The sequence below is a fragment of the Tyto alba genome, unplaced genomic scaffold (assembly GCF_018691265.1).
Source record: "Tyto alba isolate M040663 unplaced genomic scaffold, T.alba_DEE_v4.0 Super-Scaffold_17, whole genome shotgun sequence".
Lineage (NCBI taxonomy): Eukaryota > Metazoa > Chordata > Aves > Strigiformes > Tytonidae > Tyto > Tyto alba.
In genome coordinates, this window is record NW_024881279.1 from 3,361,506 (window position 1) to 3,389,342 (window position 27,837).

Genomic DNA, 27,837 nt, shown 5'->3' on the forward strand with positions numbered 1-27,837 from the left:
CGGCATGGCGGCGTGACCGGGAGGCTGGAGCGGGAACGCGGACAGACAGACACACAGAGACAGAGACACACGGACGCTGACAGACACAGGCACACGGACACTGACAGACACAGACAGAGACACAGACACTCGCAGACACACAGAGACACAGACACACGGACACACACACACACAAAGACACTGACACACAGAGACTTACAGACAGAGACACACACGGACGGAGACACAGACACACAGACACTGACACACACAGAGACACACACACACACAGACACTGACACAGAGACTCACAGACACACTGACAGAGACAGACACACACACACAGACACTGACACAGAGACTCACAGACAGACACACTGACAGAGACAGACACACACACAGACACTGACACAGAGAGACACAGACACAGAGACTCACAGACAGACACACAGACAGAGACAGACACACAGACACTGACACAGAGAGACACAGACACAGAGACTCACAGACAGACACACAGACAGAGACAGACACACACACACAGACACTGACACAGAGAGACACAGACACAGAGACTCACAGACAGACACACTGACAGAGACAGACAGACACACACCCCTACCCTCCCCCCGGGCCTGGCTTGGCGTCTGTGTTCACAGCGATGGCGGGAAGAGGTGGCCCCCTGTGTCCTGCTGCCCGGCAGCTTCAGAAACGGGGTTTGAGATCAAGTGAATCCTCACGCGGGTGCCTGCAGCCCCCCGGGTTTAGCTGCAGCTCCCGCAGTTCTTTGCTAGCGCCTGGGTTTGAGTCGTTACCACCACCCTGGCTGTTACGTGGTTCCTCACCTTGTTTCCCTCACAACTGCCATCGTCCCTTCGCCAGGACTGCGGTTGTGAAAAGGTCTTGCTGACCATGGCACTATTTTCTGAGGGAACGTGTACTGTGTGTTTGACAAATAAAACACTTAATAAATAATATTCCATCCTTAGGTGAAAAATCCCAGCTCGGTACCTAGTGGCACTGTCAGGAAGATTGTAGCTCCCACAGAGCTCAGTTAAGAAGCTGCATGACTGTCACTGCAGAATTTGGCTTTGCTCTCCACGAGGCTAATTCGCATTTCTGACTGGCTTTTTTTGGACTGACATTTTCTCCACCTCTGATAAAAGCTCGGTGTATACCTTTCGCAGCATTTTTGAATGCTTGCGTTTAGCTTTCATTCCATGTTGGAGTCACACAGCTGTGAAGAATCTCAAATGTAGGAAATGAAATAGACAAAAGTTTAACCTCAAAATCATCCTTGAGCCTGTCTGAGGTCTGTCTTTGGGGCTTTGTAGGATTGCAGAGTCAGGATTGAACCATCCGAAAGCCAGAAAAACTGGACCACACCATCATAGCCTTGCTGTGTGTAAAAGCTTATTTGTGAAAGAGCTTAGTATAGGTTTGTTTTTTTTTTTTTTTTTTCCATACATTATCCATGCTGAATACATTTTAAATTACATCTTTAAACTTCTTCCCACAAAGTGTTAAAGTCAGGAGACTCCATTCTTCAATTACAATCCACACAGAAGGCAGGTTATACAATGCCAGTGCACATCTTTATTACAATTAAGACGGAAGGTAACGAGTGACAATTACTACAGTTTCATATATGCTTTTGCAGATCCAGCTGAGGATCAAAGGATACACAGAGAGACCCCAGTGACAGAAGTGACAGATGAGGCACAGCACAACGGCCCTTGCGGCCAGTGGGAACGATCCGGCTGGTGCTTCCCTCCTGTCCCCAGGTGAGAGCCCCCCGGGCATCCCCCAGCTGCGCTGGAGCATGGGGGTCCCACACCGAGCCCTACCGAGTATCTGACACACAGAAAACTCCACCAGAGATCGCGGTGAGAGGCTTCAATAGCTCACTAGCAATACATCGCATTTCCACCAATAGCTACTAAACCAGTGCTCTCTTCTTCAGCTTTACCATTTAAAAAACGGTGACTCGCCAGAAACAGGCACTCCTGCCTTCCTGATTCACTCATTTGATTGCTCTGCAAACTATTGCTCTTTGGGATTCTTTGGCAATACTCATTAGAGCCTGGGAAAGATACTGCCAGAGGACAGAAATTCTCCTTGCAAATGCTTTAGCAGCTAAAGCAATCTTCCCCCATTTCTACTATGCTCAGACATTGTAAGGCCTTATAACAACATCACATACTTTTCAGAAAGGCATTCCACTCTTGTGAAAGATTCTTTTAAATCTGCCATTAAAAATACTAAAATGTAACACTAGCTTGAGATCAATGGTATAAGTAAGAAAAATGAGACTGATTAAAACAAGGTATTAAAAAAAAAAAACCCACAACCCTTTTTCTTATTTATAAAAGGAAAACTAGGTTTTAAGATACTACAGAGCCCAAGAGTACAAAAATATTTACCTTTTAGATATACCCAAGACTACGATCACATAAAATAAGTATCAACTTAATATAAAAATCTTCATAAAAATACAGCCACCTATATTTAACCAAGTCCTCAAACCAGTCCTATGCTGATATAAAGGTTTTGTTGAGAAATTTAGTTACGTCTAAATAGCTATTCCACAGATTAATTTTGTAATAAGTAAAAACAAGATTAAATACTGCTGTTATTAAAGTCCAGCTTGAGAAGGGATGAGAATGACAGGGGTCACAGGATGATGGTTGCCTCATGCCACTTTACATTTATGGCAAAAGCATAACTGCAAAAAATTAATATGAAAGTAAATATTATTTCCGCAACTGAAAGAGCAGCTTGACATAATTGCACAAGTTCCTTGCATTTAAATGTTATAAAGCTTTATATTTGTGCTTGAATTTATAGGGAGAGCCACATTCCTGTGCCAAGTGCCAGCACAAGACAACTTGCCACGAGCTCTCACATTAGAGATGAGACAGTGTGCTTTTGTTGGCCCTTACTGGAGGTGAATCATGGCTAATTGTTATTTATAGACGATTAAAATCAGTCTACCCAGTCTGATAGACTTTATGTGGCCAAGAAGTGCATATACAGCCAATAAATAGAAAAATAAAAGGTATTATATGTTTTTCAAACTATGTAGTGTTCATAAAACAGTAGTAGCACAACTCTAAGCTCTAAATCTGTTTTCCTCCAATCTAGCTTTGCTGATCTTAAAAAAAAAAAAAAAAAAGCACACATAACGTGTAGGATTTAAAAACCAAAACACTGACTTTGTTGGTGGGTTTTGGGGTTTTTTGTTTTTAAAAAACTGTGGTCCCAAATTAGCCCTTTTGTGTTTTTAATAACTGCAAGTGAACATCTCCAGTACAGAACATTAGATTTTTGCAAGCATAAAATCCCCTTTAAATTTGTAAATGGTAGAAAGGTTTTGCAGAGGCTTTTGAAACTGCAATGAGCTTTCTCTGAAAGTACAGAACAATGTGGTATATATTCAAAGGAGAAATGAAATGCTTTGGAAAAAAAAAAACCCAAAAGATTTAAAAAACTGCTTATGCCAATATACCATGAAAAACCTGAAAGCTAGAACTGCACGGCAGGCTCAGACAAGATCACTGGCTTGCTAAAGCCCGTGTTTCTCCTGAACGCGGGCACAGCCCAGCAGATGGTCAGCAAGCTATAGTCCTTTCTGCGTTAAAGGCTTCCCCCTGCCCCCAGAGACACTGAACGCTCATGAAGCCCAGGGATTTCAGTGGGCTCAGGCTTTATGAAAAAGCATCAGCTTTTACAGGGACACGTGGATCCCAGGTCTTGGGAAAAGCAAGTGACATCAAAAGATACTCCAATGTCTTGTTTAAAACCACGTCTTTACCGTGAAGCCTATGTCTGCTTTGCTACAACTAAATTCCGATCCTGCTTAGTCTGTCAACCCGCTTTGGTCGACCTGCTTTGGTCCCAGATTTCAAAGGAAGCCAGGATCTTTCCTTTAGGATTTTCAAAGACAGACACCCAGCTCCCCTTCATCCAGTCAACACATACAGTGAGAAAAAACACCAGGAAACCAATGTTTGCCTTTTTTTTTTTTTTTTTTTTCTTCCTTTAAGCAGCTTTCATTGAGAACCTGACTGAGTGGAGTCTCTGCTGCCTTATTCCTAAGGCTCATGTCTAGCTTGCTCCTCAAATCAATCATGTTCAGCACATGCAGGTCCCCATTTCTCAACAGGGACAGTATCTGCTGACAACCCCAGGTGTCAGGACACTAAATTACAGACTAAGAGTCCTATGGGAGTAGACAGCATCTGTTGAGTAAACTATGTATTTGGGTACAGTAACACAGGGGATAACAGCTATGGTGCAGTAGCATTGACTGTTGGGTTTTGTTTGTTCTGGCAGAAAATGCATTTTGGTAAGATCTTGTTCTTCTTTCAGCCCCTCTGAGAGTGTGCATCCTTCTTCACAAGGGTGTTACCAGAATTTTAGAATTTGCCTTTGAATTCCTAATGCCAGTGGTTTGTTGTCCATTTCTGAAACTGAAAGCAAGTAAAAGACTGAGAAGCTAAAGAACATTTTAGAGGGTGTCATCAGACACTTTCCCCTCCTAATTAGCACTGCTAAATTAACCATGCTACACTACTAGTATAAACGCTAGAAAAAAATGTAATGCTCTGTAAAGTATGCCTTTCTGGATGACAGTAGTAGTGCTGCAAACAACACTTGGAACTTTAATGTAAGTCAGCGAGTGTAATTTAGTTACTTCAGTCTGTTTATGCAAGAAGCCTGTGAAAGAATCTGGTTTGACTCTACTCTTCTAGCTACAGTTCATCAACTGCAACACTGAACAGCCACAGATCAGACATATGAGAAGTCCCTAATTGTGATAAAAAGCAGCATGCCCTTCTCAAGGAACCTGGCCCGAGAATTCTTCTTATTCTGGAAGCATAATGACAGCTCCTTACACTGACCAGGCATTAGATACAGGCAATTCCAGCTTTTTCAAGCTATTATTGCTTACAAGGGCACATTCTGTTCCAGTATAAATTCTCAGTAAGCTGGATGGTAGCTATGCAGCTGCACTTTGGCTAATTCAGTTTCCCTCTTCTGTTCCCAAGAATTTTCCTCCCATTATAGTAATTACCAAACACTGGCCATCTCCACTGCACCAGCGCTGTCATGTACATGCACAGATTTCAGGGGAGATTTTTGTTTAGAGTATCCTTAACAGCAATGGTGGTGGGGCAAGAGCCGTCATTCCTTACAGCTAAAGAAAATAAACCAGGAGAAAAACTATCGTGGCATGTCTCTAGCCTCACAGATAAAAGAGGCTAGAATATTGAAATCCTGAGTTAAATTTGGAACTTACACTGAAAGAGTAGTGTTTTGTAATGTAAATCATCCTACTAAATGAAGAGTTAAGGAGAGTGAATGATATAAAAGGATGGAAAGTGTTGGGAGATATGAAGCAACAGTCTCAAGGTGATGTGAAAGTCAGCTTTGCTTTGTGAGTGCCCGCTTTCAAGCACATCAGCTCTCAGAGTGAGAGATTCTGGAGAAACTGCATAATGTCAATATCTGTCAAATTAACAACCAAAAAAAAAAAATCTACAGGGTACTTTGAAAGCTTTGATGTTTTGCAGTGGATCTGATGAAACATGTTTACTGACTGTGAAAAGGGACTATGTAGAAAGAGGTCCTGAATTCTTGTGAAGCATGGGATGAAAGACAGCCGCCTTACCATTTCACCTTCAGCATTTGCTCAAAGCTCTCGGGCAGGGGATTGCCATAGCTCTCCGGGAGAAACAGGGTAAGGATCCCGATCAGCACAGTCAGGCTTCCCATCAGGATATATGGTAGGAATCTGTCGTAGGCACCTGGCAGAACACAGGACATGACAACAGTACTTAACATCCACAATCAACAAACTGATGTGTAAAATTTATATTCCAGACATTGCTGTAATGCAGAGTTAATTTGGAGTGATTAGCTGATATCTTCATAAATATCAAAGGTGAATCCAAAACTGAGTTACGTCTGTTACCTGCCAGCAAACAAAGGGATTTTTCAGCTTTAAAACTATGATGTGCACTCCAGGATGGCCAACACCTACCATCAGTTTCATGCCACCCCCCATGTCTGTGTAGTGGCTAATAGGTTTTTTGGTACATTTTCAACCGGAATAGCCAACATCTTTGCAAGGTGACAGCCATGCTGGGATCACTGCCGGATTTTTCAGTACTGCACTGTCATAAGAAACCAAATCCTCCATTAAGTAATACAATGTGAGGGAATAAAAGTGCTCATAAGCAACCAAGTACTCATCAGCTGCCTGGGATTGTGCATGCTGCTGGGCTTGTGCAAATGAAGGGAAGAGACTGATGGCAGCTGAGCAGGCCAGCTTCAGAGCAATGGGCCTTCACGGGGGAATCCTTAAATACCTTCCTTATTTTAAGGGGAGAAAGCATCAGGCTTCCTGTGACATACAGGAGGCTCTGACCTTGATCTACTCAGATTCTGATTTTGGACTAGAAGGCAGTGGCCCCTGCCAGCAGCCCAAAGCTAGCGCACAAGTGTTTGGGCAGGATGCGAGACTTTCATGTCACAATAGCACAGCAATGAAAAGGTCTTTCAGTTAAAGGGATTAGCTAGGAGTTAAAGTGTTTAAGGTAGAGAAAGTACCAAACTGGACTTGACAGCTTTATTTTTCATTTGGGATAGAGCAATATGCTTTCTAGTGTATGGAATAAACTAGGATTAAAGTGACGACCCCTGGGTATTTCACGTAGAGCCAAATTTTGTGATTTGATCTCTTCTGCTTTCATGAGCTGGATGAACTGCAAGGTCCTAATTTAGCTGTAACAAATACCAGCAGCTGACGAGTCTCTCCTAAAACCTCCTAAAGTTTAGGAAACTATTCTGATGACTAGAACAAGATTTTTTTAAAGGCTGAGCCGATGGAAACCTGGTTGAAAAAAACTCCACAGCAGGAAAAAACTTTATCCTGTCTACATCTGTATTGCTGTTACCTGTTCTGCAATGGAGACTGAAGACCCTAAGGAGCATCACAGTTCTACTGTCCCTTTTTTACCTTTGCGCTGTACAAGTATGAAATAAAGACAGTGTATTTTCATCACTTTTGGTACAGTCACACTGGAATGTAGAGGTGAGAGAACACAGGTGAGCTACAGACAGTAGTCTCCTCTCCCCTTTCCTGGCATGGTGAATCAGCACTAACCCCTTAGCAGTACACCAGCAATGCTCCACCACAGCCGGCAGGAGGCAAGGTCCCAGCAGGAAGAAAAACTCACTGGGTGCTGGGGAGAGCTGAGTGGGATTCAGTGATGGCAGAAGGAAATCAATCATGTGCGAGCAAAAGAAACAGGAGATTGAGCATCCCAGACCGAGCAGCCAGTATTCACAGATACTTCCAGCCTTAATCCTCTAACCTCTGTGACCCTTTCCTGTTTGCAAGATGAGGATCATTTACTTTAAAAAAATCATGCAGCATGAAGATCATGTATTTTAAAATAATAGTAAAAAAAATTTATCAATTTAATATTTGTGCAGCACTCTGAATCTGATGGTAATGAGTGTAAAAAAAAAAAAAAAAGCCTATGAGGAAATCAATAATTCTACTTACAGACCAAGGCACGAACGATAAGAAAAACCAAAATAAGTGCCAAGGTATCTGGCTTAGTAACTCAAAAAAAAAAAAAAATCACTTCACAAAGGTCACAATTAAACAAAGACTTGTGCTGCTTAATCTATATGTTTTCCATATATTGCTTTAGAGAGCACAGATTCCGGGGATGCTTGGATTCCCACCTGCTTCATCTGCTCCTGACATACCCATCTCAGGATGCGCAAGAGTACAATGCAATGAATTTCCTACTGCTAGATTTCCTTACTTGCTAGATCATTTCTCATCACACTCTCCTGGGACACGACCTGGCGTCCCAGGGGTAACACCCATTGCCAAGATGTGGCCAGTTATCATCCCAACCACTCCACTTGCACACTTTATAAACACCGTCATTGCCTTGGACTAGCTCGGGCCCACGCCGGTGCTCTATGAACAGTCCCTAGCTTTAGTAAAGGAAAAACGTGCCCGATTCTTTTGTGAAACCCAAGGAGCTCCCCTTAACTTCTAGGGTGTACAACAGTGAACGCAAACCCAAGGTGGGAGAAAGGACTTAGGCAACAAATGAAGGGAGTTAAAGCTGAGGCTGTGCTGTAGAAGCTCCGATAACTTCTCTGGGCAGTTGCGTAGCGCAAGACAAGAAATGCAAGATGTCTCACCCAGGTAAACAAAGTAAGGAGCGATGATGCTGCCCAGCCTGGAAGCCGTGGAAGTAGCTCCGACTGCCATGTTTCGCACTAGCGTTGGGTACAGCTCCACATTGTAGACATAAAGCATTGAAAATGCAGCTGTGATGCCAAATTTCCCAAGCATCACCAGGCCAACAGACAGGACGTTAAAATCTGGAGGAGAAAAAATAAAATCAAGGGGAATAAATATAACACCCTGTGCTTATTCATGTATGTCTTTTACATCCCAAAGACCATATCACTGTTTTTTCCTAGCAGCTGTGTTGTTCTGGTTTGATTTTTAATTATATAAGGTATTAGCCTCATTCCTAGATGACTTGGCTCCAGACTTCCCACTGAGCATAATGTAGATGCTCAGGTTATTTTATACATTGCAGATTTTGGTTCCCTCCAAGTAAAACAGCATTCTTGAAATGGAACAAAACTCTGGATTACACAGCAACAAAGCACAAGCTTAAATCCATCCCTTTCTTTGCAAAATCCTGTGGAGATTTACACACAGTGAAATCTGGAAGACTTGTAGGTTTTTTTTAGTCTCTGTGCACAACCAGATAAATCACAGTACACTTTTGGCTCTCATCTTACAAGCTGGTTCCCCTGGACTATAAAAAGCTCAGTAATATGACACAATAAATGAGAGCCATGCATGACTCAGCATATACATTAAAAAAAAAAAAATCACGGCTGATCAGCATAAACTTGACCTCAAATTCTAAATTTGATCATGGTTTCCAGTAATTTTACAGAACTATTAGATAATACCATTAAATATTTCTAACATTTTATACTCTTAAGTCATGTATTGAATCTGATACCTGCAGGAACCAGCTGAATGAAGAGGACAACACCTCCCCCTAAAAAAAAGGTGCCAGATAAGGAGTAGCGCCGAGGGAAGGAGCGGAGGAGAAGCCAGGCAATCACGTAAGCTGGAACTTCAATAACAGCCGAGAGGAAGCAGTTGATGTAGGCATTTCCATGCCAGTTTGGAGTGCTGAGGGACAGGCCAAAGTAACCAACTGATGTGAAAAACCTGAGAAAAGCAATAAAACCAAATGATTCCAGAAACGCCAGTCTCTGAACGCCTCCAGTGTTGCCTCAGCTGTTGTTACAAAAATAGGATGTCGCAAAGCATCGCCACAGGCATCGTGGCTTAAAAAAATCTCAGTGGCAACCCCATCTTTCTAATTCTGTCATCCCTTCCAGTGACCATATCCACAGCGGCTTGAAGAGACCTCTGATTTCTCTGTCCTTCCTGCATACACTATATCAAGTAAAAGGCTTTGTGGAAGTCGTTCACAAAGGCTTTTCACTGCAATGGGCTCATTAATGGCACAATGAAATAACTCTTGAAAGCTTCCCATGCCAACTACGTTCTACTTGTAGCCAACTCCAGTGACAGGATCTCCCACCCTCAGCAGTTCCGTTACATCTTATTTAATCTTCACGAGAGAGCTGGACGTTCGGGTTTCAAATCTCAAGAGTGCCTTACTATGGCATGCCAAGTGTGCTAGCCAGTTCCTTTCTGCTGGGGGAAATATGTACAGAAAAGGGTCCCGGGTTGTCTATATGGTATTATTGGGTCCTCATTCCTCGTGGCTGCCCAGGCAGGGACCAGGATCTCACTGAGATGGGCACAGTACAGAAACAGGACAAAAACGCTGGCCATGGGTCTGCTCCTTGTTACGTTACTGAGTTGCTGCCTTTGCTTCAAGAAGGACATTTCTCTTCAAATAGAGATTACAGAGATGGGAGCTTCTCAAAAAAAAAACAACCAAAACAACCAAACCACAAAAGCAACAGAATATTTAAAATACACAAGCTGTTACATATAGTTGCCTAACTATTTTACATCTGAGTTGAGGCTACTGTCTCCATGCTCTTGTGGATTAATGCAGTGTGGGTGCAAGGACACTGAGGGCCAAGTACCGGCCCAGGACCGTGTGTAGACGGGCTCCGAGGCTGAGACTTATTATCTAAACCTGTGGCATGTGCCCTCAAATCAGAAATTGTTCTATTGCCTGGGTACTTTAGGAATACACATTTCCTTACCACAAAAGTAATGACATAATAGTAATAGTTGCAATGTTTCGGGTTCGAAATAGGTCCAGAAGGATAGCCTTCTGCTGCTGCTGAGGCTTCGAATCCTGCATCTGAAGGAAAAAGGAAAACAAAACCAAAAAAATTCCCACACACCTAAGAGCAAAACAACCTCTGCACACCCACAAGTTTGGGCAGTTATGAAGTTATGACTCTATCAGGGGGTAACTAGTCAGCCCAAGGGCCACTTCTGCACCAGGGAAGGTGGTCCTTAGGTAGAGCTTGTCTCTGCACCCAGCTGTACTTGTGGTAGTTTCCAGTTTTTTGTTAAAAAAAAGGTAGCACTGAGACCACTGCACCATGCTGGCTAATTAAAAAAGGAGCATCAGCTGACAAGAAAGACGCATTAACATTTCCTTAAGGATCTAACATAGTACTTCCAGGAGCAGCCTCATTACCAAAGACATTTTTTTGTGCACTGTCCACTGATCTCTCTTCTGTTCAACCTTCACAAACGATGTGAAATAAATGCAGGAAATCACCCAGTTTTGCCGCCTGTCTGCCGGCACCCTGCCAGGGTGGGCGATGGATGCCATGTGGTGGCCAGGGCGCAGCGTGGGAGCATCCACCACCCCAGCTCGGAGACAGAGGGTCCAGTTTGAGGCTTGCAGCAGGAATCTTCTGGGTGGCATTAGGGTGCCCTTCTGCCTGCATGGAGAGCCCTTGCCAGGACAAAGCCAGCGCTCGAGGCCAGGCTCCCCCATGCCCAAAGAGCGAACCACCCTGGCCCTCCCGATGGGGCTACCCAGGAGATTTCCTTTCCCAGTAAGAGAGGAAGGTTTCCGAAGAATGTCTTTCAGGCAATATATGAAAATTACTTCCAACAGAGGACTTAGCATGCAAACATCACCCTCAGGCTTTTGTGGACAGATGCTTTGGCACACAAGACTCCCACGAAGTGAAGGGCAGTTGAGCTGCTGCTTGGTCTCAAAAATACACAGGAGTGATGAAAAGCAAACTCATGTGCTGGAGCCTGAAAAAGTCACGTCCAGCATGAAAGACATCTGAACTCTGGCTGTGATGTAAGGGAAGTGCTTTTCCATGGTTTCTGTAGGATGAGCTTCCTGTAGCTGGAACATGCACCTCAATTTACAGTAGAACATACACTAAGAAACGATATCTTCAGCAGCTCAGCCAAAATGTGAGTGTGACATTCAAGAGAAGGGTCCTGCCCACAGAAGGTGTAGCATGCAGCAGCTCTCTCCTGCAAAGGAGCACATGGTGCTTTGCTTTCTGCTCTAGCAGGAGGCATGAAACACAGGTGCTAGTACAAGGCAGTAAAGCAAGATCTGCCACATGGACACGCGGTCAGTGCTGACGCAAGGCTGCAAGCGTTGCTGGTTTCTTTGCACAAGAAAAACGTCTGTGCCTCTTCTGCAGGAGCTCTGGTGAGGGCAAAGCCACTAGAGGGGGAGAGCAGCACAAGAACCAGCCGTCCCGCCGCGGCCGTGCTGCTCCGCGGCTTGCTGGGGTGCTAGGTTTCTGCTAGGCTTTCTCCTTTAACCAATAAACATGAAATACAAGAAAAAAAATAGGCCTGAAGAAGAGCTGAATGTTCTTCACTCCCTTCGCTGCCGTCATGGTTTTCAAGTGCCCTCGTAGCACTCGGGTGCTTTGGCTGGTTTGTGCAACCTGAGGAGTCCCTCGGGGCTCCACGCAGCCCCAGCACGTGTGGGTGCTGATTTAGGGTCCCCCGCACAGCCCCCCCGCAAAGGGCTGCCGTTAAACTGCCAATCGCTAAGACCGCACCAAGCTGAAATGGGGACAAACGCGTCTTCCTTGGTTCTTCTCAGGGCCCAAAGGATGAAGCAATCTGGGTCACCCTTGCTCTGAAAACCACAACCAACCACTGCCGAGGAAGAGAATTTTACAGTAAAAAAACAAACAAAAACCCCCTCTGGCTTCTCATTTTGAACTCCCTAACCCAGCACTTACCTCACACCAACAGTCACTGCCAGCCTCTAAATGCTGCTGGTGCAAACCATTTCTCTGCTGGCATTTCCCAACAAGTCAGCTAGCCAAAAGGGGAAACTGCCGGCAAGGTGAAGTACCATGGACGTATGGAACATACCTCTGCAGTGTCGAAAAGCACGGCTGGGGCTGGAACGCCATTTATTTTTGCAGCTTTTCGGATAATAACTTCTGCCTCCTTATATCTTCCCTGTGAAATCAGCCACCGAGGGGATTCAGGAATGATCCTGCAAGAAGTTTCAGAATAAATGACTCAACGTTTTCACAAAAGTAATAAGTTATTAAAAACACATGTATCGTTTTTATGAGTTATGGTCTCATCTCACAGATTGCTTGCAGCAGAAGACAGTCAGCACAGAAGCATGTGGGCAATGTAATTCATGGATCTGTCCCAATGGGATCAGTGGCAGAACTCAAATACATGGGACATGTTTATTCTCATGCTGAAGGAGATTTACACTTGGGCCCTTGTCCGGGGTGGTTATTTTTTAAGGAATAATTGATGTCCACCAGGATAAAAAAGAGAGATGTCACCAAATAGACAGGAAAGATGGGGGTAGCTTAATTAGTGTTGAGCAAAAATATTCTTAGGAAACTGCACACAACGTGGAAATGCTTTAAATACGCACAGGGTATATTTAAAGGCTCTGTGTCATGGGAATCTTATATACAAACCTCACAATTTTACCACAACTCTGAGGCAGGCTCTCCCAGGCAGAGGACAGAGGTAGTGTCCCCTTGTGGAGTTGACATTTTCTACTCAATTCCAGGCATGTGTTGAGTGAATTAACACCAAACACAGGACAGAAAATCTCACCTTTCCTTAACTAAATCCTTTGATCTTAACAGATGCTACCTTGCTCCCTTCAGCCAGCAGCATTTTTTCCTCTCCTTGGAAAAAAGCAGGTGAGACACTCCTTTCCTGATGAACTCCCTAAAGGATTGACCCAAAGCCATGTCGTTTGTGAGCGTCAGATGCTTTATATCAGATTGTTCAACCACTAACGTGACTTTCTGTGAGGTGAGCTGTCTCCACTGATCTTCTTCGTGGGCAAGCTGAGGAACACAAGACTGCAGAGACGATGCTGGGAACCTTCTGGAGAATTGGGAACAGGAATGAATAAAAGAGCAACTATGGCACAGAGAACTGGGATGTGCAAGTCACATTGCCTGTGGAAGCAGTGGGTCCAGATGCCCAAATGCCAGCTAATACCAACCTGTCTCAGCAGACCCTGCCAGTGCACTGTGATCCCCATCTGCCCCCACATTAGCCCTGGCCTGGAAGTGCTATCTGTGGAAATTTTTGGCATGCTTCATGATGTATGTTCTGAAAAAGCATGGCAGTTCCCATCAAATTCATTTGAAAGCAGGACTCTGAAGCCATGCCTTGGGGACAAAATTTGTGTGCCCCATAGTGCCTGTTCTACAGCAGACATCCGAGAGGCTTCCACCCAAAACCAACCTCCCCAAAAGAGCAGCTGCTTGGTGCAGAGGGAAACGCCACTGCGTTGAAAGAGTCTGAAACATTTCAAGTTACATAAGCAAACTGACCCTTAAACAGAATCAGACTACCTTTGAAATCAGATGATAGCAGAAGTGGAGCTGAAAACATTTTAAAGGTTTGGTTTGATTTGAAGACTAAGATTAAAAAAAAAAAAACACCACCACCACAAAAAACCAAAACCATCAGCAGAGACTTCTGACAAGACCGAGAGCTGCAGGAGGCCTTTTAGACTATAGATGAATGGGTCTAAATTGCTTAACTGTTAAAGACATTTATCTCTTACTTATAACTCTTTCAAGATAACAGGAAGAAAGGAGTTCCCCAGATAATACTATTAAGGAAAGGAAGGAACCCTTTTTGTTGTAAATTATCCTTCCTCATTGTAAGAATGTGAGGGATACTTTCCCTTTCCCTTCCTATTTTCTAAACACCTATCTCTTCAGAAAACAACAGATGACCAAGGCAGCAACAGAACAAAGATATCTGCCCTTCTTCAATGCTTCTGTTCAGCTGAGAAGAGCGGGGAGTTTTACTGAATTGTTTTTTCAATCCTCCAGGGCAGAGCAACCATGGGCAACTGATGGAGCACCTACACGTCCAGCAGCACATTAGAGCAGGGGTGGGTGTGCGCGATGGCATGATGAAAGAAAACATGGACTCGACCACCAAGAAGACCGGGTGGGATGGCTGAGAGGAGCAGGGCAAGGAAGAGCCAACCTTTGGCTTAGCCAGACAGAGTTCCTACGGGCCGAAGGAGCTCACAAATCCAAGGCTTGCTCCAGCAGCCAAAGCAAAGCCTGGGAGGACACCCGGCTCCGGGCACACAGTCTGTGGGACAGGCAAACGCCTCTGCTTAACGGCATCTGGTGCAACGAACTGCTTAATGACATCACGTGCAACCAACTGCCAGCTGCTGCGTGCCAAGTGAGCGGGCTCAGCCTTTCACCGAGATTTTAGTACTAACCCGTAGGTGAAGCCGCACTGAAAAATGGCTTAAAGAAAAAAAAGGAAGGAAGCAAAGTTAGAACGAATCACCCAGGGGTATTACAGGGGTAAGCCCAGATGGGGTTCACAGTGTGTGGAGTTAGGAGCCAAGTACAGAATTCCCAAAGTGCTCTGGAAAGCTGGCAAATAAGTGGCTTCAAACACACAGCCAGCACCAACGAGGCTCTGCAGGTAGTTAACTTGACTTAAAACTGGCAAAAAATCCCCCCCAACTCCCGCCTCAAGGCAAAGCTTCCTCACATGCCAAATAGTAAAAAAACAAAACAAAACACCCCAAAGAGAAGAAATGGGACACCCCCCCCGCCCCCAAAGACCCTGCCATTACCCAGCACCCGGGGTGGGAGAAGGGGATCGTGGTGGGGGGGCACTCACCACCACAGCGGGATGCAGAACAGCCCCGGGACAGTGAGCGCCAGCAGCAGCATCCGCCAGTCTCTGATGAAGTAAGCAAACAGTGGCAGCAACATGTAGCCAATTGCAAAAAATATGCAAACTCCTAATGTAGAGAATATAATACGAACTGATTTGCCAAGAATTTCTGTTCCTGTTTAAAACAAGGGAGGTTGGATTAGCATTTTAACTCTTTCTTTTCAATCATGACTAAATACTTTACTGCATTTACAAAAAAAATAAGCTAAACAGTCTTAGACAGCATGGACCCACCCAGTACAGAAAAGCTGCTGGGAGTATCGGTGACCTTCAGATGAAGGAGTGACTTCTGTTTGCTTTGATTACTGCATTGTCAGAGACAGATAAGGGCAGGCACGGGGAATGGGCAACAGACTTTCAGGAGCCTTTCTGACATGCTGGGCTAGGACACAGCCTGCTCCCCCACTTAACCCACTGGGGTTTAAGGTGCACTCTGCTGCTGAGCACTTCTGGGGGAGAGCAGGTCTGCGGACGGCAGACTGACACGGGGTGGAAGGACATGAGCACAGTGAGGTGGGAACAAATGTCATGTTTATTTTTTGGAACAGAAGGCTGAAATGTTAGATCAGCACATCACGGGCTATAGGACACAACCAGGGAAGATGCCGTCTTCTAATAACGCGACTGCTCCAGGAGCCAGGCAGCAGTCAACAGAAGCACCCCACAGTCAATGCATCACGCACAGCCTAGCACCAACCTAACATCTACTAATAACAATTGAGACTGCTGGAGGCCTTCAAGAGCACCTTATTTCTTTTCCAATAAAATACCTATCCACTGCTTAACAAAATCCACAGATGCCCTCAGGTCCACCTCACGTCTTGCTGAGCTCTCAGCCCCGGGTCTGCAAGGTCTCCTCTCCATCAGGAGCACTACAATGGCCGTAACTCCCCCAGTTTGATATGAACTCAATTAAACAGTAAACGACACTGAACAAACAGGAGGGACGTGGGAAGTCTGGAGAGTGTATTTTGGTTATGTAGCATGGTAAGAACACCAACATTTAATAATGCAGAGAAAATGGAAAAAATATCCCAGGCTAAAAAAACCCCTCCTATTTGATTTCTACATGAATTTTCATTCTAGAAACTTGGAGTAACTAATAAAGTCACAGTAAAAAAAAATGAAAATAAGAGCTCCTAGGGATAAATTGAGCATGGGGGGATAAATTATACCATGTTCCTCTCTGATTGCTCTTGTTTAAAGGGGCTCTCTTGGGACAGGTCTGATACTTGAAACATTGGTTTATACCTACTAAATGTCACATTATAATCTGTGGCAATTCAAAGCCAATATGAGATGACACTGTAGAGAACTACAATTCCCTCCTGCCTCTCCTCCTCCCTTATTCTTCTGGCCAAGGAGTAACAGTTCTGGGACGATACCAACACGCCTTCACAAATCTCCATAGCATTTTACAGCCCCAGAACTTGAACACAACAGTTTTGAGTACAGAAAATGACCGAGGCCTAAAGCTAAGGAAAAATGCTGCAGAGAGAAATTTCACAGGATGTGGCTGGGAAAAAAAAATAATATTCTCTACAGAAGTTCTGTTCTCATGAAGGTGGGCAGCAATAGTGCAAAGGGCAGGAAGAGCCCGGGTGGCTGAGGATGCTGGAACAGGGTCTGAGCTACGCACGGGGAGACAACACAGATTTGGATGTTGAAAGCTGGAATGACAAGAGAAACCTGTGCTGAGGTGGCCACTTGGAAAAAACAAAACAAAAAACAAAAGCCACCCCACCTGGGGACGGAGGGTGCCAGGGCTGCAGCACAGGCAGTGTCAACGGAGACTTTATATGTGCCGGCATCACTGCTCCCCTCCCAGGCGCAGGTCACAGCCCTGGCCACCGTCGGGTGAAACAAGGGAAGCATCTCCAGCACATCCCATGATCAGGATGAGCTTGCTTAAGGAGCTACTTTCCTTTTCGTGGGTATATTCTCCTATCCAGCACCTCTGTCACGTGTGGCTTCCTGGAAGCTCCTGGGTTTGCCTTGCCATGGGCAGAGGTTGGGGTAGGCGTCGGGCCACGCGACTACACAGTGTAGGGTGAGAAGGACCATCCTCCACTAGTGCCTCCCTCCTTACCCGTGACAGGCGGCTGATGACTCACTTAAATTAGGAAGCTCATGTCTGAGTAAGTTTAGATGAATCCCGCCCTTCCTAACAGCCCCGAGGCTGTTGGGGAATGGCCAACACGGAGAGCGCCCATGGCACTTGCCTCTCCCCTCCCAGGGAGCGATTTCTGCATCAGCATCCCCACGTTCCCAGAGAGTTACATTCCTGCCTGCTCAGATCCTATACCCCCCCGTTAGAAGGACTCATGCTACACCAACCCCACACACTTCCAAGAAGATTTTGAGCCCAGCCAGTGCCCGTGACCCAGCACCGTCCCTCCCAGTCATCCCACGGCAGGGAAATTCACTCCAGCTCTGTTAGCTCCACGCAAGGGTTAAGTGCCAGGACAGAGGGAGCAGTGGCAATGGCGATGGCAATGGCAAGGGATCTCCCTGCTGACAGCCTGACCTACTTAATCCTCCCTCCGTCACTGGCAGCGGTGACTCACGGCTGCCAAGGGACACGGTGCCGTATCCCCTCCATAGCACTGGTTTCATATATATGTTCTTCTGCTCTATTTTTTCCCCATTAAAGCCTCATGGGGTAGGAAAGAACAACATTAACTATTAGTATATGGTTTTAATTTAGGCTAGCTTACCTTACGATCTACAAATTGTAATTTTGACACCACGGGTTTAAGAGCAGACATTAATACATACGTGCACATTTTCAAGACAGCTCTTGCAAATCCCAGCTCCCCTCCCCAAGGCCTGTGTCAGTCATCCCCGGAATTCCCCCGTGCAGCTGCATTTCCTGAAAGCCCTGCCACTAGCCCAAGACTCTGCGGGGTCTCCTTTCTCGGGGGGTCCCCCTTCCCCAGGGGGGTCCCCCGGCAGCGATAGCAGCATCCCCACAGCCACTGGCTCTTCCTTCCTATGCTCCCCACATAAAACAAAACAAACCTTGGCTTCTAAAATTAGGGACTTTATTGCTAACCTCAGCACTGAGACCGGTGACTTTATGGCTAACAGGGCTCCAACACCCACCCAAACCCTCTGCTCCGGTCTCCCCCACATTTGCTGTGCCTGGAAGGGCTGGTTTGCTCCCAGGTTTGCACCCAGGTACACCCTGATCCCTCTGCAAAGGGGCAGAGAGGCAGGGAGGAACCCAAATGCCTTCTCTATCTCAGACCTGCTTCTGCTGATAACAAACCCCGAATGCTGCCTTGAACTTCTTCTCCAAAGAGGAGGGAAATGAATGTTCATTTAGTGTCTTCCTGCTCTCTTCCTCTAACCCTATAGAAAATATAGGCTTGAAATATCCAAGAGCAAAAAAAAAAAAAAAAAAAAAAAATGGCCTAAATTAGGAATTGTACCAGTGAGGATTTACTGCTAATTAAATGATGCAGGTTCAGAGGGAAAAATAAACAACAGTACATTAAGCATTTAATCTATTGCAGACATATTCATACCCAGTATGAAGGCCACCACGTAGTTAGAGATCTGTCCCATCCCCACTATGAGAAAGAGCACGGTGAACATCTCCCAGCTGGTAGAGAAGATCTGCAGGAAGCTGAAGCCCGTCTGCACTGCCATCGTCGAAAAAAGGATATTCTTCCTGCCAAACCTTTTGGAAAAGATAAAGATTATTACTGAAACAGCATGTATTTATGGAGTGGGGATACGTAAGAGAGCATGAGGGAGCACAGATATACAACCTCAAGCAATGCAGCTTAGCACAACCTCAAGTTTGGTTCACCTTAAAGAATTTTGTTTATTATTTTCGTAAGGACTAAAAAAACCCCTAAATTTTCAAGACCCAGGAAATAAACCAAGAAATAAAATTAAGAGGAAAAATTTCTGGGAGCCATTAGACAGGGACTAAGGAGACTAGACAACAGTGCATAAGTGGGACACAGGAAGATTGCAAGCCACACAGCTGAATGTTAGCAAATGATGGCTTTTAGGATACTGGCATCTCTACATTGCAACACCATTATGCTTTAAATGTGTTGAATAGCTTTATCAACTGGTTTCAGTCTCTCTGAGTTGCCATACATACTGCACCCTTTCTCTCACCCGCTCCTCTGCATTTTCTCAGGGAAAGGTAAGTGCAAGCCTACGTACGGGTTTGCATCGCCGCTGCCTGCAGCAGCCCTCGACTTGGGAAAGGTTTCTGCAGCAGCACATGGGAAATCACTCAGGTACAGGCTCAGAACCTACCCCTTTACTGACAAAACATTTCCAAAATAATCCAACAAACAGTTCATGCTAGAAGGTGACCGGGTCTCGGGGAGGCTGACCGGCCGCGCTGCCGCCGGGGCACGCATGCTCTCTCCAATGCTCCCAGGGCACACAGGGCAGCAGTGGGATGCACTGAGCTATTCTCTCACCTCCCTTTCAAACACTAACACCGACTGACTTCTGCACGGGGCAGGGAGGGGGGGAGTGCAGGAGTCAGGGGATTAAATTCAGATCATGTGGAATTTAATGCTGGAGGCTTTAGGATTAAGATTCCCGTGGAGTTTTGAAACCCCTCTGCCAAACTCCGAGAGGAGTGCTGCTGCTCTTAGGGCTTCCTCGTTAACAGGCAGCACCCAAAGCAGTGCTGGAGACCCCACCGTAATGATATGGGAAAAAAGGTGAAGGGCTGTATAAAGAGGGAAGAACAGACTTGCAGAAGGACAGTGTATTCTGCATTCAACACCTGTAAGGCCAAAACTTCAATACTGCTGAGATAATTATCAAATGCCTGTAATGACTTTTTGGATATTTGACATCTACTTAGTTAGATGTTATGACATGACTGTCGTCCATGTACAGGTTATCTTTTTGATTCCTCTTGGACATGCTTACTTTGTTTCCCGCAAACCATCTCTTCTATGCAGAGCTTCCAGTTGAACGACAAGTTTCTATCCTGCAGCTCCAAGACTGGACTGTCAGTTAATGTGTGACAAAGAACAACATCTTTTAAACCACTAAAAAGGCTGGATAAAGAAACAAATGTAGTTGTGAAGTGAAAACCACCACATCAATCTGCCTGGGCTCCTTGTAGAGATCAGTCCTTACTCTCCTGAAGTGCCCAAGAGGCAGTAATCCTACACTGGGGGTAGATCATGGATGGGATTTTCGCAGAAGCCAGGCCAGTTACCTCATTTTGATCAAAGCTCAGAGAACTGGACATTTAACACCTTTACGCCTCTTCTAAACAAACGCGCCAGCCGTGGCATCGGGTCTGCCCTGTTCTGCTGAGGAGCAGTGGAGTTACCTGTCTGAGAGCTGCCCCGAGATGAAGGAGCCGATGAGGACCCCCACGAAGAAGAGGGAGGTGGTCAGCGGGGCTTTCCAGTCATCCTCGCACACCAGGTTCCACTGCAAGAGAAGGGCCCGCGCTCAGCCGCAGCCGCAGCGCCGCGTCGAGCCTCATCCAGGCACAGGGGTTATTGGCTGGAGGCACACACATTTCCAGGTAATTTAATTTAGTCCCCCCACACCCATCACTTCCACCCATTGCTGGCACCAGGACTGTTTCCACAGTGAAGGTCGCTGCCGGAACGCTCTGCTTAAAGCACCCGCCAAAAAAAATTTTTAAAAAAAAGGGAAAGTAGTTGCGTCCCCAGGCAAGCCCCATCAGGCTGAAACCCTGGCAGCCGTCTGACGGGACCCCTTCACCTCTGAGGTGGGTGAGCAGCCAGTAATGCCAAACTCGATGGGCAGTTGGTGTGTGCAGCCCAGGGGCTGCCCTGGCCCCATTTCCAGCACAATTCCGCACCCCCCCCCCCAAACACCTGTCAGACCCCCCCAACCCCCAGGACCTGGGTCCCCATGGCCCCAGATGCTCCCCACCAGAAAAGCAAAGTGATGGAGAAAGGTGAAGGACTGCCCCATCTCCAGCTAGGGACAGTTTCCAGTTTACCTGACCTCTGCCAGCACAAAACCCGCTGCATTTCTGTAACTTTTGGGGTTGACAAAACATATGCAAGATGATGCACAGAATGAAATCTTTTTTTCTGGCGTGTTTTCAAATTCCCCTCCAGCCCCACAACCCGCGGGGCTGACTCACTGCCCATCTCTCAGCCTGACGAGCAGACCCAGCTGGGGCTGGAGGCTCAGGACAGGAGCCAGCATGGAAACTTCCACCTGAAGCTTCTCGTAACCCCAGACAAGGTTGGAAAAAAAAAACAAAAAACAAAAAACAACATAAGAATGGCATCATGAGTCTCCATCCACCAAAGTTACAGCCGAGTGTGTTTCTGACAGGGGTTGCTTCCATCCCGGTGAAGGCATGCCTGCCAGCAGCGCTTGTGGACACACATCAAGGATGTCAGTCTCAGATTAGATAATTCTACCACAAAGATAAGCTAATTAGAGCACAGATCAAAGTCTAGTATAATTTTAATAATGAGCCATGTATCAGAGAGTGGGGATGTCGCCCGCACCAGTGCTCACCCCGTGCTTGGGGAACGGACGGCTGAGCCCAGGCAAAGGCAGGGGTGGTGGAGTCAAAACCTCCCCTCGGGGCTACTCAGGCTCCTCGGCGCAGCTTCAGGGAACAAAAAGGAGCAATTCTGGCATTGCAAAGTGACCCAGGTGCCACCTGAGAGCGCTGCGAGTCCTGCCAAAACCAAACCAAACAACCGACAGGGCGGCAGAAGAACAAGCAGAAGTAAAGCCCAAAGCAAGGGGTGACGTGCTGTGGTTCGGTGCAGTTTGCCCTGGACTATAATTTAGGAAAGAGATGCAATCAGCACCTATTTTCAGGCTGAATGAAGGTACGCAGCCAGCGGTGGGGAGCCAGGTACCTCTGCCCCAACGCCCAGCTTGCAAAGTATCACCAGCTATGAGGCAAAAAAAGATGAACTGAGGTTCAAAATGCAGCCCATGCCTCTTCCTGAGGAACACGCAGAGCCTTTAACATGGGAATATGGAGATTTGAGGACTGAAATGTGCCTCCAATACTTAAATCTGATTAATGACAAAAAGAAACCTATGGCAGCTGTTTCTGTAAAACATTTTCTTGTCCCTGCCGGGGAGGGAGAGGTAGCAAGGCATGGGCTGCCCTGTGTTTATCTATGCTGTGTTCAATAAGGACGATGTGAGCATGCAGGTCAGAAGGGCTCTGATACATTCAAGGATGTTCGTCGTGAAAAATATATGCAGGGATCTGTTTCATGTGTCAAAGAAAACTGAGATTTCTGTAAAGCAGCTTGGTGGAAATCAAGCCCCGTATTTAAAACGAAGCAAAATTCAGCTGCAGGAAACCCAGCATTAAAACTAAGTGTTTCTTTACATAGTGCAAGCACGGAAGGAGGAAAAGGAAGGAAAGAGGGGCAGCTCCGCGCCAGCCTCACGGGGCCCAACGCTACCGAGATGCTTCGTCCTGTCCTGTCCTGCTGCACCTCCCTGTCCCGGCTCTGGGAGGACTGGTAGCTAACGAGGTGGCAGAATTTGCAGTCCATACAGACTAGTATTAACTATCTGGGTGCTGGGCACCCCACTCTGGGGCTGCTCCAACTCCCAGACCTTCAGACTCCAGTCACTCGGAGTTAAGGGTGGGTGTTTTTAAAATGCCTCCACTGTGCCAAAGGCACTTTGGCTGCAACATCAACCTAGCTAAATAATAACTTGCCTATGAAACTTGAGTTGCTTCCTGTGTTTCCTTGGTGCCAAATGCCTCCTACCCAGCTGTTCATTCTACCTTTTCCCAATGACACAGACAGCAAAAATTCACAATACAGGGTAGAATCTTTAAAATTTGCAGGATCATGGGCACAGGAGCTATATCCCAGCCACAGCTAAACTACCTACAGCTACAGCTTCCAAACTGTCTGTACTGGACTAATTATTCATTAACCAGACAATGAGTAATTCTGTAATATCCCTGGCTAAGCATACTGGAGAGTAAAGTTCATGTAAGCTTCCAAGCAAGTGCTTTGGATGTTAGGAATAGGAGCTGCTCGAGAAGAACACTATTAAATCCCTTCATTACCATCAAATCCTTCCACCCCTTTCCCACAAGCTCCCAGCTAGTGGAAGAGCCAGTGCTGCCAGGCAATGCTGGCAAGAATGCTTTGGAGGGAGCAACTTTCTGAAAAACTGAAACTGCTGGAGAAGGTGCCTTGACTGCCCAAAGCGACCCTGTCACCTGCGTTCTCAACCATAAATCACTAATTAACCATCCTGAGTATCAGGCTGTTCACATCACAGAAGAAAATGCTAGTGGAGCCTTGTGTAAATGGCTGACACTGTAAATCAGGGAAAATCTGATCGTGTTTCCAAGAGTAAATCTGAAGACAAACAGCTCAAGAGATATTAAAAATTATTCACAGATTGCCTGTGCTGAGCCCTGGGCACCAAGTCCAGCAATGAGACCAGCTCCACTCAGTGCATGAGTGACAAGCACAGACACCTCGGTGCCCAAGTGCAGGGTGGGCTGCCAGTGCTGGGTAGGGCTGCTCACCACTGCTGGAAAAGGCCCCGAGGAAACAGAAAAATCCTTCAGATGCCTTCAAACCGCAGCTTTCCATATCCCGCTTCTCACCCCTGCCAGCCCCAAAAGCTCCTGGTTTCTGCCTCCGCCGAGAGGTCAGCGCCAGGGCTGGGGTGGGGGGACACAGGTGAGGGGTGAGGAGCCCCCGCAAAGCCTTTGGAATTTGCTCTGCCCTCCGCGGGGGTCTTGCAGCGGTGCCCCGGGGTACATGCTGTGCCTGGGTGGCGGTGAGCAGCTCGAGGGAATTAACTGGATGCTAACACCCTGCTCTGAAACTGGTGCTGGTGCTCAAACCTCTAATTAATGTCAGCTCTGAGCATCATTATCTGGAATTGAAGCAGAAGTAGGTTAAGTTCGAGGCAAAAAAAAAAACAAAACAAAACAGCAGAACAAAAATACATATGTTAATGTATATATTAATTTCAAGGTACAGATGGTGGAAAGCAGAAGGGGGTAGTGGGAGGGATGTCAGGATCTGCTAGGGCACCTCAAGCCCACTCGTGCAAGCACGGGTGGCACCGACCCTGTGCAGCAGCCACCCGCTGAGGTCGGAAACAGCGATTTTATCGGGGGACAACTTGGGGAGCTGCTCTGGAGGCGGCTGGGCCAAGGGGCCCAGCTGAGCCCCCAAAGCCAAAGAAAACCCTGCAGCCTCCTCATCTTGGCTGCCAGATCATGCCAAACCCCACACTGACCCCATGTTGCTGCTTGCTCATCATCAAATTTACAGGCTCATTCTCATCACCCTGGCCTGACGATTGCCTCCTTCGCCTGTGCTGTGGACACACTCACTTTTCTGCCAGCATCACCATTTTAAGACCAAGCAGATGACCAAGCCTGGGATCCTCTGTCCCCAGGGTTTAGCATGTCCCCACAGACCAAGTAACACCGGTGCTGAGCTGGCATCTCCCAGCCCGTTCTTTTCAAGCATCACTAATAACAGAACTTGACGCAACTGCACAAATCAAACAAAACCTCCAGCGCTTAATCCTGTACCATCAAGTTTTGCTCCTCAATTGAGTTCTTGAATTGAAGATGTTTTTTCACGGAACTTTCCTAATGGCATGTCCTAGCTTGTCTTTCCGAATACAGAGAAAAATGTTGGGTATGAAAATAATCACCTCAAGTTTAACTGAACTGCCTCTTTTCAGGGCTTCATCAGTGCCTGTTTGCCTTGTTTTAAAACCAAATCCTGTATTTTTTCCGAGCATCTATGACAATTCTAAAACAAAACAAGTATCCTTCTTTTCCATCTGGTGTACAGATGGGAACCTGGCACTTGGTTTCCATCTCTGAACGTGGTATTGCCTCTGTGGCGTGCCCCAAGCCCCACTGCTGTGTCCCATCTGAATCCGGCACGGAAGGCTCTCGTTTGGCATCTGCCAATGTGAGTTTTTTGCTGCTCATTAAGAAGGAATAGCATTTCTCCTTCTTTTGCTTCATTTACTGTCTCTCTCAGAGCAACTTCTAACTCCAAACCACAGATTACAAGTTCACAGCTGCCTTGGGATAATAATTCCTCCCTCCGGCAATGAGTGCCGTGGCACTGACCGTGCCGGCGGTGGCTACCAGCCATCTGCCATGCCAGCCACGGGTTATGGCATTGCGTGTGCTGATAGCCTGGCTTTGGGCACGTGAGAGGTGGCTGGTGTCCCCTGTCTGTGTCCTGCCCTCCCCTAGCCCCAGGCTGGTCCCCGCTCCCCTCCCTCCCTTCGTGCTTCAATGTGGCTGAGCTGGTGTGTGCACACCCCCAGCACAGACCCTGACCGTGTCCCCAGGGCAGAGACCCTGACCCCGACCCTACATCCCTGGAGCACAGACCCTGACCCCGACCCCACATCCCTGGAGCACAGACTCTGACCCTGATCCCATGTCCCCAGGACACAGACCCTGACCCTGACCCCATGTCCCTAGGACACAGATCCTGACCCCACATCCCTGGGGCACAGGCCCTGACCCTGACCCCGTGTCCCCAGGACACAGACCCTGACGCCACAGCCCCGGGGCACAGACCCTGACCCTGACCCCACATCCTTGGGGCACAGACCCGCCGCCACACGCCTCTCGGTCAGGACCAATTCTTGGCTGTGCCCCCACTCAATGTTTTCTGGTGGCCAGTGTCACCGCTGAGTCACAGGGACTCTTGCTAGGACCCCACACACCCGCTCCCTGCCATTCCATGCACCCCGAGCGCGAGCCATCGGAGCGGGGTGTCCCTTGGCCACCCAGGGCACTCTGCTTGCCCAAACGGCTGTGGAGCTCGCCAGCAGCCGAACCCAACCACCGGCTGGCGTAAGGATGAGCCCCGTTATTCCTTGAACCCCCTCCCACAACACAAAAGAGCAGCAGCGACCCCACAGCGTTAGGGGAATCGCGTCTTCCTTCTTGACCAGAGCAGAGACACAGGCAGTGCAGCGTGGTGAGAAAACCCGTAAAAGTGCTTACATGACCTGTCACCACTGACGTCCCCACAAGACAGCCGGTACAAATGATGCCATTGTACAGCCTTAAAAACCAAGCTGGTGGCTTGGCCGCAGCCCGGGGGCCAGGCTCCCTGCAGCAAGCTGGCGCGCCACAGGCAGCGACCACGGCACCCGCCTCGCACCAACTCGCCCAACCCGGGGTCACCAATGGCACCGGTGTGGCTGGCAGCGATGGCACAGGGTGCTGTGGCCAGTGAGGACCCACTGCTGCTTCTAGACCCAGCCAGGCTGTTTGTGCGGTTACCAGAAAGCGTCGATGTCCCCATCCAAAGTGACACTGGGAACGAGTGATTCCATCAGATGGAAAGTTTACAGGGACGGTCAGCCTGACGGCAGAAGGAAACGATCAGGCTTCTATTTCCAGCCTTTGCCTGCCCCTCCACAAAAAAGCCCTCTCCAAACAAAACAAGCTGAAGTTTCAATGGAAAATACAGCCGAGATAATCAGGGTGAGCAGCTCCTCCTGAGCCCGTTCACCCCACGAACCCCTCCCTCCCCCAAAACACCAGCCCCTTTCCCACAGCAGCTTGACCCACTGCTCCCTGTTCACCCTTGCCACAAGGCAGAATGTGTGTGTGTTGTCCCCCTCACCAAAAAGAAAATAACAACAAAACAAGAAACCCAGCACAGCCCACGGGGGGAAAACTGGCCCGTGGTGTGGTCCGTGGCCATGCACCTTGGTAACGGTGGTAAAGCAAAAGTTCTCAGGGTCCTTTTGGACACAGCATCAAAGCAGGGCTCCTTGACGGCCCGCATCCTGCACACCGCAGGGTGACTCCTACCACCCTTTTTTAAAAGAAGTGAAACAAGCCCTTCTGAGCTCCCGATTTCCAGGACTCACCGACGAAGCACCGAGTGTGCCGAGCCCCTTGTCCCTGCGCCCCAAGCCGCTTGCAGCGGCACCGGCTGAAACCCGTGAAGCGGCTACCGCACGCGGGCTGCGCTCGCCAAGGGAAGGCACTGCACCGGGCCACCGCCTCTGCAAGCGGGAGCCAAAAGAGCTCGCTCAACCCAAGCTCGGCGGGGCGGACGGGGCAGCCGGACGATGCCCAGGCGGCCCACGGCGATGCTGCGCCCCAACACCCGCCCCCTCGTCGTCCCCCCCCACCCCATCCCCGCACCTCGCTGACGATGGTGGAGCGGTAGACGTCGCGGCTGTACTCCCAGCCGTCCAGGCACGGCTCCTCCTCCAGCGACCCCAGCTCCACGTCGGAGCCGGGCCGCAGCCCCAGCGCCGAGAAGTTGGCGAGCGCGGCCAGGCGGTAGCGGCGGCAGCGGCTCGGCACCGCCCGCCCGCCCCGCAGCTCCAGCGGGATGCTGGCGTTCCGCCACTCGCCGCTCAGGTTGGCCCCGCGGGGCACGGCGCACCGGTGCTCGGGGGTGCCGGCCAGGAACACGGCCGACATGCCGTTGAAGCCGTTGGGGACGATGCTGGCGCTGAGGAGGAAAAAAACCAGCCGCTGGAAACGGCCCCACTCGCCCAAAAAAGCCGTGACCGCATCGTAGTCGCGCATGGCGCGGCGCGGCTCCTCCGCGGCTCTGCGCGCACCGCGGACG

The 27,837-nt window shown here is 47.8% G+C and overlaps 1 protein-coding gene across 2 annotated transcripts; it reads right to left on the reverse strand.

The window, feature by feature from the left end:
- Positions 1-1,547: 1,547 nt before the first annotated feature.
- Positions 1,548-27,818, reverse strand: LOC104359488 (solute carrier family 22 member 4). 2 transcript variants are annotated; one of them, XM_042790277.1, is made up of 10 exons: positions 27,402-27,818; positions 20,577-20,680; positions 18,781-18,935; positions 15,194-15,365; positions 12,413-12,539; positions 10,294-10,394; positions 9,060-9,274; positions 8,215-8,397; positions 5,654-5,789; positions 1,548-2,704 (listed from the first exon to the last, which is right to left on the reverse strand). In XM_042790277.1, the coding sequence occupies exons 1-10, from the start codon at positions 27,792-27,794 to the stop codon at positions 2,653-2,655; spliced, it is 1,638 nt and encodes a 545-aa protein (XP_042646211.1). In that variant the 5' UTR covers positions 27,795-27,818; the 3' UTR covers positions 1,548-2,652. The 2 variants fall into 2 exon arrangements, with proteins under 2 accessions (XP_042646211.1, XP_042646210.1); XM_042790276.1 differs by having other exon boundaries at positions 1,548-4,451.
- Positions 27,819-27,837: the final 19 nt, after the last annotated feature.